At 39.5% G+C, this 16,080-nt stretch overlaps 1 protein-coding gene across 1 annotated transcript; it reads right to left on the reverse strand.

Moving 5' to 3' along the window:
* Window positions 1-1,261: 1,261 nt before the first annotated feature.
* LOC110956730 (cytochrome b-c1 complex subunit 2, mitochondrial) lies at window positions 1,262-15,280 on the reverse strand. Its single transcript, XM_022202389.2, has 14 exons — window positions 15,143-15,280; window positions 12,917-13,018; window positions 12,683-12,832; window positions 12,510-12,574; window positions 12,343-12,399; window positions 12,140-12,264; window positions 7,176-7,273; window positions 6,996-7,053; window positions 6,785-6,880; window positions 6,504-6,703; window positions 5,432-5,512; window positions 5,274-5,350; window positions 5,047-5,200; window positions 1,262-1,593 (listed from the first exon to the last, which is right to left on the reverse strand). The coding sequence occupies exons 1-14, from the start codon at window positions 15,173-15,175 to the stop codon at window positions 1,510-1,512; spliced, it is 1,380 nt and encodes a 459-aa protein (XP_022058081.2). The 5' UTR covers window positions 15,176-15,280; the 3' UTR covers window positions 1,262-1,509.
* Between the last annotated feature and the right edge of the window lie 800 nt (window positions 15,281-16,080).

Here is a 16,080-nt window from a genome sequence, read left to right on the forward strand (position 1 = left end):
CTAATGAATGTTAGTGTTTTTTTTCTTGATTTTCAGACAAATTTTGTATACAAAATTACAAATACAAAAATAAAACTAAATTTACTCAGGACAAGACCTGTGATTTTCACACTATTTTAAAAGCTATTTTACTGTAGATTAATGACAATTTATCATTTTATAGATGGAGCAAGAAAATGTGCTTCTTAATTAGCGTCTCAGTGGTGAAAATTAACTACATTAATTCTTATATATGTGGTATTCTTCACCATATAGAATATAAAATTCATGTTTAATCTACATGTTTTTAATTTAAAATTAAGCTTTTCAGGACTAACATTTAAATTGTGCCTCAATAATAAAACACTAATTCAGTACTTTAACACAATAATGTCACACTGGCATGGAGCAGTACACGAGGAGTACTTTTACTTTGATCCCTTGTGTACATTTAGCTGGTTTCTTAAAGGTAATTATTTTACAAATAATAAATCTGCCAGCTGGATAAAGTCAGAGCTTGCATAAAGTTTTTGAATTAACCCTCCTATTAATCTCATGTACAGGCACCAAAAAATATTGTATGTCTGAAAACAAAATCCCATAATTCAGCAAGAAAAATCCCCCAAATTCCTGAAAATTTGCAAAACCTTCAAGAAGAAAATTCCAGTAATTCCTTAAAAGTTTCCATCGAAAGTTTTATTTAAAAAAAAAAAAAATCACCCAAATTTGGCAAGAAAATTCTTGTGAATATTTTCAAAAAATCCTAAAAATCTTCCAAAAAATCCTAAAAATATCTAAAGTGATTACATATATATCAGTGAAACTTCTAATATCTTCTTTAATAAGATTTACAAAAAAAGAAATCAACCAAAATTCAGTAAAATTTGTTGGATTTTGGTTTATTTTTTTGGTGAATGTTCCTAAGAAATATCTTTAACATTTTTTTCCACCAAAAAATGTTCAAAGATTTCCCAAAAATGTTGAAAATGTGGACATCAGAAGTTTCACTGTGAAAAAAAAAAAAAAATATATATATATATATATATATATATATATATATATGTTTCCCCCACATTTTCAAACTTCAAAACAGGTCAATTTTGACCTGCAGGACAACACCAGGGTTAAAGGAAACTTTTGAGGAGAATTCTCTGACATGAATGAATGTTTGTGCCTCTGGGTCCCCCCGCTGGTCGACGAATGGAACAATCCGTCAGAAATAAGCTACCAGACCCTCACACTGGTCTAGAATAGAACTCTGAATTCAAGCAACAACCAACCGTATTACTGGTATTTCTTTAATTTACATAGATATACAGTTAAATTGACAGAAAGCCAACAGGGAAGCTGCAGTGTGAACCTGCAGCTTCAGGTTTTGTGGAGACAAACTGCAGGACAGACTACAAATGATTGGTGACGTCCGATGAGTTGCTGCTGTGCCTCCGAGGTCCTCTTTGCTTTTTTTTTTTTTTTTAAAACATCCAGACACAGCAGAGACAAGTTAAAATAAACTGTTCTTATACTTTGCTTTCATACTTCATCCACAAACGGCGTATTAACGAGGTGTCCACTTGCTGCCATCGTCTTCTTGCCAGACACAAATTTTTTCGCAGCCTGAAACAGAAAAGACGGAGACACAAAATTACAACTTAAACAGTGCACTAAGTGCATTTGTGTTCATTAAATAAACTCTAACCAAAATATTCTCGCACAAACAAAATGTAAGAATATCTTTCTCTATTATGTTTGCATTTATTTTCAAACAGGTACTAAACAAGTACAGCTTAGAAACAATTCAAATGTGAAACAAAAACATATATTTGACCTGTAATTATCAAACAAATCTCTAAATTTAACGAGTATACCTGCAGGTAGTGAAACACGACATTGTTTCTTAATAAATTAAAGTCAGATATCTTTTTTTTAAATCATTTTTCACGAAAAACTGAAAAAATTATTAAGATTTTAATGATGATTTTTGACTTTATATGTTCCCTGTCAAAAAAAGAGAAAAAAAGTCACAACTTGGATTCAACTAATCAAATAGGTAAGAGTCTTCCATCCATCCTCTATACACCGCTTTATCCTCACTAGGGTCGCGGGGGGTGCTGGAGCCTATCCCAGCTGACTCGGGCGAAGGCAGGGGACACCCTGGACAGATCGCCAGTCTGTCGCAGGGCTACATATACAGACAAACAATCACACTCACATTCACACCTACGGGCAATTTAGAGTAACCAATTAAGCTCAGCATGTTTTTGGACTGTGGGAGGAAGCCGGAGTACCCGGAGAAAACCCACGCATGCACAGGGAGAACATGCAAACTCCATGCAGAAAGATCCCAGGCCCACCCTGGGATTTGAACCGGGGATCTTCTTGCTGCAAGGCGAAAGTGCTAACCACTACGTCACTGTGCAGCCCCTAGGTAAGAGTCTTCCATTGGATAATTACTGCAGTGATGAATAAGTTTCAGCTGCAACAACTTCTTTAACCCTATAGCTGATGCAGTGAGGAGCTTCTCATTTCTTAAACAACCATGTTGGAAGACATATCCTGTGGCCATGGAAAGGATGTTAATCTGTCTCAGAAGGGTCAAATTATTGGCCTGCATCAAGCAAAGAAAAGAATGAAGGAGATTTCTGAAACTACAAAATCAGGTTAAGAACCGTCCAACGCATCATTAAAACCTGAAGGATAGTGGAGAACCATCATCTGTGGTTGGAACAAACTCTTAGATGATGGTAGGAAATCAACAGTAGAACTCATGGCTATGTTTAATAGTGAAAGTAAGAACATTTCCACAATGTGAAGGGAACTCAAAGGTTTGGGACTAAACAGCTGTAGCTCTAAGAAAACCACTGATCAGTGAGGCTAATCAGAAAAAAAGGCTTCAGTTTTCTAGTTAGCATAAAGATTGGACTCTGGAGCAATGAAGAAGGTCATGTGGTCTGATGAGTCCAGATTTACCCTGTTCCAGAGTGACGGGGGCATCAGGGTAAGAAGAGAGGCAGATGAAGTGATGAACTCATCATGTCTAGTGTCTACCAGCCTGTGGGGGTTAGAGTTATGATCTGGGGTTGGTCAGGTTCAGCAACGTTATGTTCCCAAAGAATGAGGTCAGCTGATACCTGAAGATACTGAATGACCAGGTCTTTACATCAGTGGAGTTTTTCTTCCCTGATGATCATGGACATGTTCCAAGATGATGATGCCAGGATTCATGGGGCTCACATTGAGAATGAGTGGATCAGGGAGCATGAGATGGATTGTCCTCCACAGAGTCCAGACCTCAGCCCCACTGAGAATCTTTAGATATTCAGGAGAAGACTTTGTCTGACTCTCCCATCATCAATATAAGATCTTGGTAGAAAATGAATACAACTCTGGACAGAAATAAATGCTGTGACATTGCGGATGTTTAGTGAAACGATGCCACGGTGAATGCGTGTCGTTCTCAGAGCTAAAAGCGGTCCAATGAAATATTAGAGTGAGACTTTATTTTTAGACAGGCAGTGCAAATCATTTTTCTATGAAAGATGGAATAAAGAAGGTGGAGAAATTGGAGGTGAAAGTAAGGCTGCAAATTCCATTACACTGACGTTACCATGGCAACAAATATGAAGTCAGATGAGGAGAATAAACCGGGCGTCTTCAATGTTGGTTCATTTGAATTAAAAGAACATAATGATGGACATCGTAGCAGAAATCAGAGGAGAAACAAAGTGAGGAGGGAAAAGAGATGAATCCAGACCACAGGGACCGACGGATAAGATAAAAGTTTGTTAATCCAGAAGGAAATTATGGTGGCAGATAAGATAAGAGGAGGGATCATCAGGGGCAATAGAGGGAACTTCCTTTACTACAAAGAGACATTTCTGCAGCCAAGATATTAAGGTGAACCTCCAAATTACAGGTAGCTTTTACATCAATCATCGTCTCTGCTACTCTGCTTTCCTGCTCTGTTTGCATTCTTGCACAAATCTAGTCGTTACAAAACTCTTTGCTCTGCAGACGGTAAAAGTTGTTCACCCTGATTTTGAACAAATTGCACATCAGTTCTCATTAGTTTAAATCTAAAATTGTAGATGCACTGCAAAAATCAAAATCTTACCAAGTCTATTTGTCTTTTTTTTAGTCAAAACATCTCATCCCATTTGATTTAAGATAAATTCACTGAACAATTAACATTTCAGGAAAAATGGAAGGACTTGTTTTAAGACAATGCATCTTAAATATTTCGTTTAGTCAAACAATCTTGAAATTATCTTGTTTTAACCCTCGTGTCGTCCTGTGGGTCAACTTGGCCCGTTTTAAGTTTGACCATGTGGAAAAAAAATGATAATTTTCAGTGAAAACTTCCACATTTTCAAATTTTTAGGGTAAACTTTTGAACATTTTTTGATGGAAAAAAAAATGTTAAAAAAATGTTTCTTTATGAACATTCGGGAAAAAAAACAACCAAAATCCAGCGAATTTCACTGGATTTTGGTTGATTCTTTTCTGAATATTCTTAAAGAAAATATTAGAAGTTTTACTGATAAATATGTAATCACTTTAGATATTTTTAGGATTTTTTGGGGGGAGATTTCTATTCATTTTTTTCAAAATATTTCCAATTTCAATTTTTTTTATTTTCTAAATTTTTATTTCTTGCCAAATTTGCAGATATAAAAAACAAAAAATTCAGGGTAACTTTCAAGGAATTTTCTTCCTAAACAATTAGAAAATTTTGTTTTATAAATTTGGGGAATTTTTTTTGCTGAATTTTTGGATTTTTTTCAGACAAAGGAACAATATTTTTTGGTGCCGTAAATGAAGACAACAGGAGGGTTAAGACATCTAAGCTTGACAATCCTGGTAAAATACAGCTTAAAATAAGTTTTCCCAGCTAATTTTAAGATCTCAATATTCTAAATATCAAATCTTATTTCAAGAAATCTTATCTCATTTTTCACTTGTTCTATTAGCAGATTTTTTTCCACTTATTTCAAGGTAAAAGTTCTTTGAAATAGGCTTTTTTTCTTGTTTTGAGAGGGGCATTTTTTCTAGTGTGATGTCATCACTCACCTTGACCACGTCGTCCTGGGTGACGGCGTCTACGGCCTGGAGGACGGCGTCAGGGACCTGGTACGTTCCAGTGGCCAGAGCTTGAGCACCGATCTCCTCCAACAGGCCCTCAGAGCTCTCCATGGACATCAGGTACTCGGCTTTCACCTGGTTCCTGTGCAGAACCACAGAGTTTAGACCAGATAACGAGCGTCTGCTACTCAACCAGCCTCCTCCAGGTGACTCACTTTGCTCTGGTGACGTCGGCCGCTGACACGCCTCCCTCCACCACGCCGCTCACCTGAGCAATGGCAGCTTTGATCACCTGCACGGACAAAGACGACAAGTTTTAGCGAGACGGACGTTTTGGCAGTTTTTAGATGAACACAGAAAACTCAGAACTCGCCTCTCCTGCAGAGTCGGCTTGTGCGATGGTGTAGACGCCGAACAAGCCGGAGTCGGAGTACGAGGCGTTGAAGGCGGTGGCCTGGAAGACGAGCAGAGGTGACAGACAAATTAAACAGCATCCGACGTCTGTTTTCCAGCTACAGATGGTTTAAGGATTTACTGAAGTTCAGATAAAACATACGAGTGCCATAATTCATGTCTGTGTGGCACATTTCCTCCCTTGTTTCTTTCTGCAGCAGAGATGTAACCAACTTGTTTTTTGTTCTGAATTTATTTCTTGCAAAACAATCCTGCAAGTTGAACTGACCGAGTCTTTGGGTCCACTAGAACTTGTGTTGTGTCATTTTTGTAACTACTTAAGCATGCTTTTGTGTCTTTTTGTATTGTTTTAGCATCATTTTGTGCCTTTTTAACTTTTTTTTTTAAAAGTTATTTAAGCATCCATCTTTTTGTGCTAAATTTGGCATCTTTTTGTGTCTTTTTTAAATTATTTAAGCGTAGTTTTGTGTCTCTTTTTGGCATTGTTGTGTTACTTAAGCTTTGTTTCGTCATTTTTGTGTTACTATTTTAGTGTCTTTTTGTGTCATTTTTTGTTTATGCAAGCATCCTTTTATGCAATTTTCATTTTTATTCTAAATTTGGCATCCTTTTGTGTCATTTTTTTTACTATTGTTTTGTGTCTTAACGTGTCATTTTATTTTGTCAGTCAAGCCAGCTAAATATTGATAACAGACAGCTGCACAATAAAACTATCAAACTTTATATATTCAGACATGATATGGTAATGAAGTGCATGGAGGTCTGACAGTGTCTCATAAAGTTACTGACTGAATATTCTCGGTAATAAATACTAATAAATTGATCAGTTTTCTTATTTGTGTTTACTGGACCAAACATGAAAACAGATTTATGTGATTTTTACATAATTAACTAAATACATGTGGGTTCTCATGGCTTTAGTTTTAGTTGAATACCCCTGTACTATAATATATATGTACAATGCTACTGTACTACACTATATATGTGCAATTTTTATAATAAAACAGTAGCTTTGAGTGTCTTTAACTTACATCAAAGGGCTGTGCGGTAGCTTTGGCAATACCCTGGCTCAGTTTGCTGCTGATGCTGGAGCCCCTCTTTACATGTGGACCAGCTCCCAGGATCCTTTGCAGCACAGTGAAGGCATTAGCCTCGGCGCTACCTGCCACGCCGCCCTCGCTGGCCACCAGGGCGTGGACCAGGTCGTCGTTGCTCTGGACTCGCAGCTCACCTGCATACAAAAAGCCACCATGAAAACACAGCAGATGTGGATGCTGAGAGTGTAATGCTGCCTCTTAACACCAGGTTTTACCTCCACGGTACACAGATTTAGCCACAGGAGCTCCGGCGCCGCTGCGGACACTCAGCAGCGTCTCGCCCACCTGCCTCAAGACGGAGTGTTTGACACCTGGACGCATAAAAAAGACAGAATAATGAGGCTCTGAGTCACTGCTTCAGCCACACCGCTAAGGCTAACAGAGCTAGCTGAGAAAGGAGAGCAACTGAGACAAAACGACACTCACCTAAACCTACAAGAGCCATTCTGCCGGTAGTGTAAGTGTCCTCAACAAACGACTGCAGCTACACAGGAAAGTCAGGAGAAGGAGGAGGAGGGTGTAAGAACCACATTTCCATATTTTTCTTCTAACTTCAGCTAGTTTATTCTCCCCAAGTTGCCAGGAAATGACTGGAAACACAAGTACCTGCTCAGGGGAGATCCGGCCGACCATGAAGTCAGGGCAGTACAGGGAGTTGGAAAGGGCGTTTTTGTACGCTGCTTCATGCAACTTCTCAATTATACCTGCAGAAGAAAATAGAAAAAATTTCAGAGACAATACATTCAACATCTCCAACACAGAAGATGCAAACACTCAGCTCTGTTTATAGCACTGTTTACTTCCTGCAGCAAGCTCAGTGAAAGTCTTCTGCAGACCTTTTAATAGCACACTTAATGTAATTTAATACTTGTTTATGATCAAATGATCTTAAAGTACGGTGGAGAACCATTACAGTCAATACGGCCTTCAGTTATTTATGATTACGGGATCACATTGTCAGTTACAGTAACTTCTAATGATTATTTAAACAGTTACAGCCCAGAATAGCAGCAGGAAATGGATAAACAACACGTAAATGTGAAATGAAAATACACACAAAAGTCACATTACAAGAAGAGAAATGAAGTGAAAATTAACTTAAATGCATCCAGGTATACCCCTTTTTGTCAAGGCTAGCAAAGTCCTACCTCTGTATACCAAGCACTACTACACCAGCAGAGCAGCTGTTTTCTGCAGCAGGGAATATAGGCTCTAAAAAGAGAGCTAGCCTTAGCCCAGAGCATGTGGACATGCTAACATTTTTGCACTGGAATGCAAAGTTCATGATTCATTCATTAGACTAATGTTTACACTGTTTGTAAAATGCACTTGTTTTCTCTAAATATTCAGTTTTTGTTTGTTTTTTTAAAAACTCTTAAAAATGTGACTTCCATTTAGGATCCTGAAATGGCACTGTATTTTCAGTATTGTTTACAGTTTCACAGCATGTTAATAAGCTATAAAACTCGTTCTCAGTTGAAATCTGTGTTTTTTTGGAAAAAATAAAATGCAATTAGCAGCAAAATTGTTTCTATTTTCTTTCTGTTCTCAAATTACTACCTTAAATTTAGTTCACTACTTTTGGAGCCCTTACTTGTGATATTATTACAGTTTAGCTTAAAATACATGGGTGCCCAGAAAATGCTTCTCTACAGGAAAGATGTTTTTAAAGTATAAATGTTGCCTTGGTGAAACTTCATTTAAGATCTTGTTATGTTAGATGGTTGTATGAGTACGTATGTGTTGATGAGTCAGTGTTTTGATTGCTGCTAATTGAGACATACTAAAATACAACTCTGGATTAGCCTAGCCGCGCTAGACCCATGCTCTGAAGGCACAAGGGTCTAGGCACGCTCGACAGGGAGGGAGGCGGGCTAAAAGGTTGTCTATCAAATCACTCTGCAGCAATTGGGTAAGTATACAACCAATCAGCGCAACGAATAGGCTGACGGAGTTCCATGAGCACCGGAAATCAGAGGATGCGGTAGTTCGGTGAAGCCTTATTTATACAGTCAATGGGTGAAGCTCAAGTACACACGTGGACAAAATTGTTGGTACCCCTCAGTTAAAGAAGGAAAAACCCACAATTCTCACTGAAATCACTTGAAACTCACAAAAGTAACAATAAATAAAAATTTATTGAAAATTAAATAATCAAAAACAGCCATTACTTTTGAATTGTTGATTAACATAATTATTTAAAAAAACAAACTAATGAAACAGGCCTGGACAAAAATGATGGTACCTCTATAAAAGATTGAAAACTATTTGACCAGAGTGACATGATTAACTCAGGTGTGTCATTTAATTGACATCACAGGTGTTTCCAAACTCATAATCAGTCAGTCTGCCTATTTAAAGGGAGACAAGTAGTCACCCTGCTGTTTGGTGAAAAGGTGTGTACCACACTGAACATGGACAACAGAAAGCGAAGGAGAGAATTGTCCCAGGACATCCGAAAAAAAATTATAGACAAACATCTTAAAGGTAAAGGCTATAAGACCATCTCTAAACAGCTTGAAGTTCCTGTGACAACAGTGGCTCATATTATTCAGAAGTTCAAGACCCACGGGACAGTAACCAACCTCCCTGGACGTGGCCGCAAGAGGAAAATTGATGACAAATTGAAGAGACGGATCGTTGGAATTGTATCCAAAGAGCCCAGAGCAACCTCCAAAGAAATTAAAGGTGAACTCCAAGGCCAAGGTACATCAGTGTCAGATCGCACCATTCGTCGTTGTTTGAGCCAAAGTGGACTTCATGGGAGACGACCAAGGAGGACACCACTGCTGAAAAAAACTCATAAAAAAGCCAGACTGGAATTTGCAAAAATGCATGTTGACAAGCCACAAAGCTTCTGGGAGAATGTCCTTTGGACAGATGAGACCAAACTGGAGCTTTTTGGTAAGGCACATCTATGTTCATAGACTCAAAAACCAAGCATACGAAGAAAAGAACACTGTCCCTACGGTGAAACATGGAGGAGGCTCAGTAATGTTTTGGGGCTGCTTTGCTGCATCTGCCACAGGGTGTCTTGAAAGTGTGCAAGGTACGATGAAATCTGAAGACTATCAAGGCATTCTGGAGAGAAATGTGCTGCCTAGTGTCAGAAAGCTTGGTCTCAGTCGCAGGTCATGGGTCTTCCAACAGGACAACGATCCAAAACACACAGCCAAAAACACCCAAGAATGGCTGAGAGAAAAGCGTTGGACTATTCTAAAGTGGCCTTCTATGAGCCCAGATCTGAATCCCATTGAACATATGTGGAAGGAGCTGAAACATGCCATTTGGAGAAGACACCCATCAAACCTGAGACAACTGGAGCTGTTTGCTCATGAGGAGTGGGCCAAAATACCTGTTGACAGCTGCAGAACGCTCATTGACAAATACAGAAATCGTTTAATTGCAGTGATTGCCTCGAAAGGTTGTGCAACAAAATATTAAGTTATGGGTACCATCATTTTTGTCCAGCCCTATTTCATTAGTTTGTTTTTTTAAATAATTATGTTAATCAACAATTCAAAAGTGATGGCTGATTTTGATTATTTAATTTTCAATACATTTTTATTTATTGTTACTTTTGTGAGTTTCAAGTGATTTCAGTGAGAATTGTGGGTTTTTCCTTCTTTAACTGAGGGGTACCAACAATTTTGTCCACGTGTGTATATTACAGACATGTTAACAGAAAGATTACCGTATTTTCACGACCAAAAGGCGCACCGTACCAAAAGGCGCAGTCTCAGTTATGTGTGCCATTACTGTATTTAACACACATAAGGCGCACCTGATTATATGGCGAGGGTTTTATATACAATCCACGCCCACACTTCCCCCTTTAACGTTCTCATGGTGTCCTCTACTACTTCGGCCTTACAACAACAACACACACACAAGCATACAAGTGTGCGTATTTAAAAATAGAGCGGGAGCAAAACTGAGTTTGGTTGTGCTTTATTTAAGTATTGATTACAAAGTACTAACATTTTTTTAATCATCAATAGGCGCGGGCATGGTAAAACACACGGATAAAACAAGCACACAAGTGTGCGTATTTAAAAATAGAGCGGGAGCAAAACTGAGTTTGGTTGTGCTTTATTTAAGTATTGATTACAAAGTACTAACATTTTTTTAATCATCAATAGGCGCGGGCATGGTAAAACACAGATAAAACAAGCACACAAGTGTGCGTATTTAAAAATAGAGCGGGAGCAAAACTGAGTTTGGTTGTGCTTTATTTAAGTATTGATTACAAAGTACTAACATTTTTTTAATCATCAATAGGCGCGGGCATGGTAAAACACAGATAAAACAAGCACACAAGTGTGCGTATTTAAAAATAGAGCGGGAGCAAAACTGAGTTTGGTTGTGCTTTATTTAAGTATTGATTACAAAGTACTAACATTTTTTTAATCATCAATAGGCGCGGGCATGGTAAAACACAGATAAAACAAGCACACAAGTGTGCGTATTTAAAAATAGAGCGGGAGCAAAACTGAGTTTGGTATTCACTTTTTTTTTACCGGTAATCGTCATCAATCAAACCCATGGAAGTCCTCATCCTCTGTTTCTGAATTGAACAGCTGCGCTAAACCTCCATCAAACATGCCAGGCTCACTTTCTTCACTGTCAGAGTCACTTTCCGTGCCGTGCGGCGCCTCGGAAATGATGCCGGCTTTTGCGAAAGCTCGAACAACAGTGCCAGCAGACACGTTAGCCCAAGCATCTACAATCCATTCGCAAACTGTGGCGTAACTCGCCCGGCGCTGCCTTCCACTCTTAGTGAAACTGTGGTGTCCATCGGTCATCCATCGCTCCCACGCCGCTCGCAGCCTTACTTTGAACGGCCGGTTCACACCGATGTCCAGCGGTTGGAGTTCCTTTGTCAGGCCTCCCGGAATGACAGCAAGCTCAGAGTTCATTTGCTTCCCTTGTTTTTTCACATCGGCTGTGAGATGGGCACGCATAGAGTCACAGATCAACAGCGATGGTGATGCGTGGAAAAAACCACCTGGTCTACGTCCGCCTTACAACACACACACAGGACGCACTGCACCATAGGGCGCGCCGCACAATTTGAAGAAAATCTAAGACTTTTATGTGCGCCTTATGGTCGTGAAAATACGGTATTCAGAGTCGGTGCTAATGGAGCTCAACGACTGTTGACGTTTTTGTTGTCGACCCTGGCAGAGAATTAAATTTGTTGCCGTGGGTTGTCTAGCGCGGCTAGGCTAACTCTGGATAGGTTTTTGAAGAATTTAGCACATTGTAACATGGTTAAAAGCTCTTAAAATGTACATTGAATGACAGGCCCTTTATTAATATTTTACATTGGAAAATAAAGGCAAAACTAAAATGTAAGTGCATAAACCGATTATTCGATTAATCGAAAAAATAATCGACGGATTAATCGATTATCAAAATAATCGTTAGTTGCAGCCCTAAATTTAATTATCTGTTCAGCTGGGGATCTGAAGGACATGGATGCTTGTAATGTTCCTCACACACATACTTTAAGGTTCGATTTCACACAACCAAAAGCAACAAGCTCGGAGCTGCTTCCTGGTACCGACCTATCTGAGGACACTGTTGAGCCAGAGCCTTGTCAATGTTCACCCTGGGCGTCAGGTCGTGCACCTCCCACGGCCGGAACTCCTGAGCCGTGGTCACGTTGACCAGAAACTCCAATAACGAGTCTCTAGACACAGACAGAACAGCGAGGTGAGCGGTGAGGCATCAGAACGAGCTTCAGACCAAAAAGATTAAAGTAACTTACAGGTCGCTTCTCAGACAGTCTGCCGTGTAGACCATGCTCTCTCTGGACGACGTCACGCTGGACGTAAGCAAACGACAACACAGCTGTTATGTGCTGCGCGTGTTTGAATTGGGATCTATTTATAACAGAAGAAGCAGCAGCTGTCAGCGTGTGCTTCACTCACTGACCTCAGGCTGCCCCCGATCACCTCCACACCACGGCAGATCTTGAAGGCAGACGCTCCCTTTGTCGTCTAGAAAACGGGGAAAAAAAGTGAGAAATGAAAGTTCGCACATGTATAGTATAGTACAGGGGTATTAGCACAGATACAGACTGGTGCAGATGTTGGTTCACGACTCACCAGGTTTGCTGCCAGTCGTAAGACGTGAGAGACTCCCTGGTTCTCCAGAGTCTCATAGCGACTCCCAGACTTCACAAACAAACCGACACTCGACAGGGGGGAGTAGTTCTCCAGCGACGCTACCACTAGACCGTTTGGGAGCTTGGACACCTGCGGCAGCAAAGACAAACGTTAGCAGAAGCATGAAATCAAACCGTGAACAAACATGACGTGTGCAGAACGAACAGCGCCTACCTGGACATTTTGAGGAGCTGGAGGTGCAGCTGTGGAGGGTTTCTGGAGGGCGAGGGGTTCGGTCAGAGATTCGCTCCTCCTGGCGGCAGCATAGCAACGTTTCTGTGGGACCAAATTAAACACAATGACTTCTGTAGCAGCTGCTTTTTTTCTTCTAAACAAGAGGTTTTGAGCTACTTTGACTGAACCTAAACAGGACGTCCTAATAGCAGAGATACAGCTTCAAGTAGTGTAAACATCACAGCTGAACAGCGAGCTGGAGAAGAATTTACTTAAAAAAATACAGGATTGGTTTAGTTCTACTGGCTTTTTAGAGTTAAAGACTACAAAACAAAAACATTTCCTGATTGACTAGAAGGCTACAAACAAAGCAAGAGAGCTTTCTTTGTGTTTTTGGGTTGACAAAACCTAAAACTCCAAATAGAGACGGTGATTACATCAGTGGTGATCAACTTTCTACATTTTATTTTCATCTGGAGCAGAGCTTGTGACGCATCACTTGACTTTTCTTCTGGCCAAAATGGACAGACTTTGTGTGGCCTACTTCAATCAGGAGGCACAGGCTGTCATATTGGACAATTACAGAAAATATGGAAACTTCATACTTTTAAACATGACCCTGTAACTTTTATAGAGCAGGACCCAAAGAAAGCTCTTTAGCTTGTAGCAAAATCAAATTTAAATTCATGTTATAGGTTTTCTAATCTATGTTCCATCATCCGCAGTGAAAAACAGACTCTGCAGGAGACCAGGATCATGTATAAAACCATAATAATGCATTTTCTGCTTCACCAGCTGAATACATACAAGTTTCCATGGAAACACAACTATAACTACACGGCTTCATTCAGTGGTTTTACATACAGCTCTACAGGTTTGCAGAAAGCAAAAAAAAGTACGCATTTCCTCAGCTGACGATCTGAGTCGCTCATAGAGACTAAAACTGTTGATATATATCTTAAATTGTTAATAAAGCAAGTTCTGAGACAGAAAATGAAGGTTTGTGAATAATCATTTATTTCCTGGATTATCGATCGGTTCAGGTATTTATGTTTTTATTAGTAATTGAACAGGATAATGTTTAAAAAATGAACACGTCTACAATAATGACGTAGAAGTTAGTCTACAACCCAAATTTATTCACTAAACCAACTTTAAGAGAGTTTAAAAATAATCTTTGACAGTTTTACTTGAACATAGCTAATAGTGACTGAGAGGGTCTATGAACAATAACTGCAACCATCGGTTACCTTGATTATTAGTTAAGGTATTGATCATGTTTTTATTAATAATTTGGTCAGGAAGACAATGAGAAAAACATCATATGTCCACAATGATGACTTAAACTTGGCCTGTAGTCTAAATGTATTCACTAAACCAATTTTATGAGAGATTAAAACAATATTTGACAGCTTCACTTGAACATAACTCATAATAATCTTCATTATAAGACTGTCTTAATGTAATTTGGGGTGACTAAGAGGGTCCATGAACTGCTACCTTGATTATCAGTTAAAGTATTGATAATGTCATTATTAATTGGTGATAATTTGGTGAGTAAAACGTTAATGATGACTTAAAACTTAGTCTGCAACTCAAACTTATTTACTCAACCAACTTTAAAACAAGTTTAAAACATTATTTGACGGTTTTACTTGAACATAACTAATAATAATCCTCATAATGTGACTGTCTTACTGTAAATCTTTGGTGACTGAGAGGAGGGTGACCCGAGATGACCTGTGTAAATTTAGCCCTCAGTCACTCTGCATGTCTCCTGTCAATAAAGCTTGACATTAGAGTGACTGAAAAATATATCAGATACTGATCTGGATGTCACAAAACTGTGTCCTTATGAAGGGAGACTTTAGCAAACCTCGATTAACAAATTTCAGATCCGTGAGTTCAGAGATGACCTTCAGGTTGCATTCAGCTGAGCGAGGGTTCGCATGAAGGCTAAAGCTGAGCTAAGCCTCCTCAACAAGGTGTTTAACAGCGAAAATAATCTGAGTTTTAAGTATTTCAGTGTGTGTGAAAGACCAGACGAGAAGGTGTTACTAACTAGGCTGTGAACCTGCATTAGCTCCCGACCAGCAGGCTAACTAGCCGGCGAGCTAACCGCTAACTGCGGCTCCAGTTTTCGGGAAGGTTCGGAAGCAAAAGGCGCAAAGCGAAGGTTCAGTCGGTCACAGCATTCACGAGAAGCCGACAAAACACAGGACTCACCGGTAAGTTGTTCAGAGAGCGGATTCCTCTCATGACTCCTAACTCTCTCCTTCAGCCGGCACAGAAAGACAGATATGGCGGCGGACTGACGTCTTACCCACAATCCACTGCGCCGAGCCACCGGCCAAAGATGGTGCAGCAGCTCAAGATAGACTTCGGCCGCTGCAGCAAGTTCAGTCTTCAGAACTTCTGTGATTTGTGGTTAAAAAAAACAACAAAATGATGAACAAATGCGTGTATACAAGATTAACTGGAATTGAAATGTTTCTGGAAAACAAAACAAAATGAAAATACACTATAATAAAAAATAAAACTGATAAAAACACAAATTGAGTTCACCGATATGCAAAAATCATGACTTCATATTGGATCACCTCCTATTTCTAAATAGAGAAGTAGAGTTATTTCTCAAATTCCATCCATCCATTCTCCGCTTTATCCTCACTAGGGTCGCGGGGGGTGGGGCGGCTGGAGTCTATCCCAGCTGACTTAGGCAAAGGCAGGAGACCCCCTGGACAGGTCGCCAGTCTGTCGCAGGGCTACATACAGACAAACAATCACTCTCACATTATTTCTCAAATTGGAAATCAAAAACAAATACGTCATATTCAAAATCCTGTCTCCATAATACAAACTCAATACAGGTTACATTAAAAAAAAAAAGTAAATGTGTGATTTCAGGGTGATAAAATGATCTGTAAAGACCAGAGCTTTTCTTAATTTTGGTGTCTGAGTTATTGTCACCTTCTCCACCTGCCCAGAACCCAGCTTCAGACCATGGGAGACAGAGCCTTCACCTCAGCCACCCCTCACATCTGCAACTCCCTCCCTGACCACCTGAGAGCTCCACAGAGGGTGCATGTTTTTAAAGCGGCCTAAAGAGCTTTCTTTTCAAAGCTTTTAATTAAACGTGTTCTTGAAATTTTTTATTTTACCTG

This window comes from Acanthochromis polyacanthus, chromosome 21 (genome assembly GCF_021347895.1).
Source record: "Acanthochromis polyacanthus isolate Apoly-LR-REF ecotype Palm Island chromosome 21, KAUST_Apoly_ChrSc, whole genome shotgun sequence".
In the NCBI taxonomy this organism is placed as follows: Eukaryota; Metazoa; Chordata; class Actinopteri; family Pomacentridae; genus Acanthochromis; species Acanthochromis polyacanthus.